The 5179-nt window shown below is 41.9% G+C and overlaps 1 protein-coding gene across 1 annotated transcript in view; it reads right to left on the bottom strand.

Moving 5' to 3' along the window:
• Positions 1 to 878: 878 nt before the first annotated feature.
• Positions 879 to 5179, bottom strand: part of LOC107300316 (molybdenum cofactor biosynthesis protein 1-like) — a gene marked incomplete at its 3' end in the record, with an annotated part of 13640 nt that continues 9339 nt past the window's right edge. The window contains exons 2-4 of the mRNA XM_015829651.1: positions 4525 to 4654; positions 2893 to 3060; positions 879 to 1043 (exon numbers count right to left, since the gene is read on the bottom strand). Of these exons, the coding sequence (XP_015685137.1) occupies positions 879 to 1043; positions 2893 to 3060; positions 4525 to 4654 (463 nt within the window). The remainder of the gene's footprint in view (positions 1044 to 2892; positions 3061 to 4524; positions 4655 to 5179) is intronic.

Here is a 5179-nt window from a genome sequence, read left to right as displayed (position 1 = left end):
ACCAGAAAAAAGGAAGCACAACTTGCTTAGGTTGATATCAGGTAGCTTTCCTTCATCTGATTGTAGCCAATGAGCATGAGTGTTTAGAGAGCCAATCAGGTGTCATCTTGTTTTGGCAATGAGCCAATCAGATCACAGTAGGATTCAGTTATTGATGTCATGTATTGAAGCTGAGAGGAGGACATTTGTCAGTGTGTTACGTGATCGCTATCAAGTTGGTTGGGTTTTTTTGTGTTCTTTCATTTAGTGAGGTTGTAAAACGTAATAAAATTAAAGTAATAGTGCAAAGAGTTGACTGGTTGCCCAGAAAGTGATGTAAAATAGTATTATTAAGTGAACAAGGCTACAGTTATAAAGAAATTAGAAGAAAAATTGGTGGAAACTTAACCAAAGGTGGCATTTCTACTGTACACTTTTCCCAAAAGGTTTCCACAATTTTGGCCACTACTGTAAATGTGTATATTCCACAAGCAGCTGAAAATGGGAAAAAATGTAGTTGTTACAGATAAGTTCTGCAGATAGGTTCTGGTATATACTTGCAGATAGATTCTGTGGTCATGCTCTTGTATACCTTTTCTTGAAATATCTTTTCAGAAACAAATCAAAAGTCTTGCATTGCTTATTAATTTTTTTACATACCAATATATTAAATAATTACAGATGATGCCATACAGTAAAGAGTGATATATATTCATCTCAACATGCTGAGCAGTAATTAAAAAAAATCTTGAAATTTGAGATCAAATGATCACTTAAGTATTGAGAATACATGCTCTCTGATTAGTTCTGAGCTCTTTATTCCCTATCGTATAGTAAGTTCCATACAGGGCAGAATAATAAAAATATTAAACATATTATTGTAGAAGATTTCAAAATACCTTTTCGACGGACAATGAATTCGAATTTAGCTGGCACCAGGGTGTCCAAGCTGATATTAATAGCATCTAGGCCAGCCTCTTTTAGCCGGGGTAACAGTCTGGCTAAATTGATTCCATTGGTTGTGACAGAGATGGTTTTCAACCCTTCTAATTTGCGTAGCTGAGCTGAGAAAATACAGGGGTGACAAAAGATTAGCAACTATATTAAACTGAACAACAGGAAGAGAAAAAAAAAATAACGATGATACTTTCATCCTGTAATTTATATATAATAATATAGGATTTTGAGCATCACATCTGGGGTTTCCTAAATTTGTTTATGGAAATCTATATCTATTTCTCTAAATTTGGTGATCTGCAAATTTTTAGTTAAAAAACTCCTTAGTTGGCACCATCACTCATAATCAAGATAAAAATATCAATATACTGTACATATTCACATATAAACCCATCTGAGGATAAGCCAACCCTCAATTTTTTTTATCAAAACACCATGAAAAATGTGGCACCCAACCCTATCGGACCCAGACCAAGAACAACATAGAACAATCCAGCCACAGTTTATTTATTTATTTATTTACACTAGATTGACATAATCTTGCCTGTTTACAGCTATACCACTATACTGAAGTAGAAAGCTACAGAAATATCATGGAAGATTCCAGGGAATGTCTATCTTAAATCTCTTCTTCCTTCCATCCAGCTCCTGGCTGTATTATCTCTTGTGTTTGGAATGTGCTTCCTCCTTTCCAGGAAATTACCTTTTCACTGTAGTCCAGACATGTCAAACACAAGGCCCGGGGGCCGGATACGGCCTGCGAAGTACAATTTTGTGGTGGCCATCTATGCTGAAACGCATTCAATCTTAGCTCCACAAGGCCGTCTGGAAACAGTGAGGAACCAGCCCCTGCCACGTCGGCCCCACCCCCTGGGTGCATGCTGGGGAGATGTCACCCTTTGTGAGGAATGAAGAAATGCACCATCACCATCACCTTGGCCCTTGCCTACTTCACATATCCGGCTTGATGGGCTCTGGGGGAGGGGTTTCGGCAGGCAGCGGGGCGCTCTCCTCACAGGTTGGCACAAATCCAAAAAGAAACGCGAGGCCGCCCAGCTCCCATCCTGCCCTGTTTCAGCAGGCAGCTGGGCGCTCTCCTCACAGCACCAAGAGCTGAGCTGGTGGCGCAAATCTGATGAGAAGTGCAATACTGCCTAGCCCCCAGCCTGCCCAGTTTCAGCTAGCAGCAAGGTGCAAAGTTAGCGATCTTTGCACTGCTCGGCTCAACCTCTCGGCGCTGTGAGGAGAGCGCCCCGCTGCATGCCGAAACCATGCCCACCTAGTAGGCCACACCCACTCCATCCACTCCCACCCAGTAAGCCACACCCACCCTGGCCACACCCACCAGGCCCCCCGAGGGCAATTGCAATGCTGATGCAGGTCTCAATGAAATTGAGTTTGACACCCCTGCTGTAGTCCATCATATGACTTGCATTCTTAATGGTGTTTTGGTTAAAAATGAGAGGGTCTGCCTATCTGCAGTATATACCAGAACTCTTTATGGTATATAATATCTGTGAGGGCGCATTGGTTAGAATGCGATATGCAGGCTAATGTGCCCATAGCCAGGAGTTTGATTCTGACCAGCTCAAGCTTGTCTCAGCCTTCCATCTTTCTGAGGTCGATAAAATGAGTACCAAGATTGTTGGGGGCAAAATGCTGACATAATAAAACATTCAGAGCGTGCAAATAAAGCATTATGGAGTAGTATATAAGTCTAAGTGCTACTGCTATTGATGGATAAGCCCATCCATGGATAATCAGAATCTGATTTTTTTAGGTGTATTTTTGTCACCTAAAAGTCTTGTCTTACCCACAGGTATGTATATGGATCACAAGATACACATTGATATTGGCTCTCTAGTATTTTTGTACAGCAGAGTAAACTTACAGATCTGCTTGAATTTTCAAAGTACAGGCCAGCATTGTGACATACAGTATCTATAACAAGTATACCTATGATGTCCACCACATCAGGCCGGATAAGAGGCTCTCCTCCGGTCAAACGGATCTTGTCCACACCTTCCTTCACAAAGAGCTTGGCAAGAGAGATGATTTCCTGGGTGCTCAACAATTCGGATTTGGGAGTTAGCTGAACTCCTTCCTCTGGCATACAATACTGACCTGAAACATGCAATCAAGAGTATTAAGACATGCTTGTTTCCCAATATAAGAAGCAAACTATTTCCAAATAAGGTTACAATATTTTGCTTTCCCCTTTTTTCTCATGATCTGTAAAAAAACCCACAAAGAGTGAATGAATGAAAAAAAAATACCTACACATCACACTATCCTATAGATAGCCATCTTATATGCTATAATCCCAGGAAGAAACTGGCTCCTGGGGATCTTGAGATGTGAAAACTTCAGCTATATGGGAATTCTACAGGAAGCACAGCCATTGCTGAGAATTCTGGCACCTTAAATTTAGCACTTTTGTAGGGCTCCCAGGTAGAAAACACTGCAGTAATTTTTGTGAATTAGCAATTCACTTCATTACATACATCTGACAAATTAGACTACAGTTCCAAGATGTTTGTCATTAAACATACTCTTGTTTTTGTTATCTATATATTTTTCTGTGTTCCATAACCAAAACAGATGAACAGGAGACAAATCCAAAAAGTGCCAACACTTATTCAAATCCAACTTGTTGTATTTTGCTTTAGTAATGAAAGTGATAAGGGTTTACTATTTCAGGTTCCCAACTGCTCCAGGGGAAAGAAGATATGTTATCCAAACAAGTTGGACTAGAATATGTTTTAACACATCTGCTCTTTTGCTTCATCCAACAGTTTTGCTTTTAATTTCACAATCTAATTAAATCTGCAGGAAAAGAATGTTCTATAAGCTATTGGCCCGAACAGCTTCCCTCAGCACGAGAAACAGCATCAATGAAACAAATACAATTTTGGGATTGCAGTGTGTGGCATTCTGCAATTAAGTCATTAAGACGCTTGCTAAACATAGCTCCACTAATAAGATGTTATGACAGTGGTGGCGAACCTATGGCATGCGTGCCAGAGGCGGCATTCAGAGCCCTCTCTGTGGGCACGCACGGAGATGGCAACTGTCCCTCTTCAACCAGCTGCCCGCTAACTCGCCGAGATCCCACATGGCCAGATGCAGCCCAGTACCCATGCACTCACTGGCCTCTGTGTGCAGCGGCTGATGGTGTCAGGCAGCAGCCGCCCCGGCACCTGCCTCACCTTGCCCTGTGACAATGGCACCCCCAGCCTGCCTCGCCTTGCCTCGCCTCACCCAGCAGGACGAGCCTCCTATCCACCGCCACACCTGCCAGAGACCCCCTGGATCTCCCCCAACCCTGCCCGGCCCCCCACAGGCGTCCCTCCCCAGGAGCAACATTGAGGTGATCACACCCACCTTGGCCACACCCACCCAGTCTGCCATGACCACCACAGCCACGCCCACCCAGTGCGCCACACCCACCTGGCACCCGGCGATAAATAAGTGGGTTTTGGGTTGCAATTTGGGCACTCGGTCTCTAAAAGGTTTGCCATCACTGTGTTATGAGAACAAAACTTTGCATTTTATAACTTAGTTTATATTCAAAATAGAAAGACTTACATCTGAGGTTGCATTTCTCAGTTAGGGAGATTCTCAAGTAGTTGTGCTGGCGTCCAAAGCTATCAGTCAGGAAATCAGAAAAAGGGGCAGCATCAGATAAGAACCGTGTTCTTCTTGGGACTGCAATTGCCTATGTTATAAATAAATAAATTTTCCACTTTTTTGAGAGTTCATGGAACGTGAGTTGATTTTGTCGAATGTAGGAATGGGAGGGAGTAGGGAATATAATTAAGCGAAGGCAAGGAACTCAGCCCAGAGTACCCAATATTTGCATGCTTCTTTGCATTTCAAAAGCATGGCATTCTTACATGATAATACAGATTGATAGAGTGAAGGTGGTCATGGATATATTCAATATATCTTTATTATCTAGGTATTGAAATCTTTAGTAGATGTATCTGGTAAAAATGCCGGACAGTATCTTGTTTCCAGTTGCTCCAATTCTTTGGAATGCCTTAAGCATTCCAAAGGGTAATCAGACTAGATCACTCTCTGCTCTCAGGCATTATTTTTTTTCCAGGAAGAACTTTGGCTGCTGGAGTTATGGGATATTTCATATCTTAATTACATTTAGGAGTAAAGTTAATGGATAACACAATAATGGATTTTGCTCCCTTATTTTCAAGATTATTTATTATCAAGATCACGTAAAGTT

Source organism: Protobothrops mucrosquamatus, unplaced genomic scaffold (assembly GCF_001527695.2).
Source record: "Protobothrops mucrosquamatus isolate PMUCROS unplaced genomic scaffold, P.Mucros_1.0 scaffold6658, whole genome shotgun sequence".
Lineage (NCBI taxonomy): Eukaryota > Metazoa > Chordata > Lepidosauria > Squamata > Viperidae > Protobothrops > Protobothrops mucrosquamatus.
This window is presented reverse-complemented; position numbering and strand designations above follow the sequence as displayed.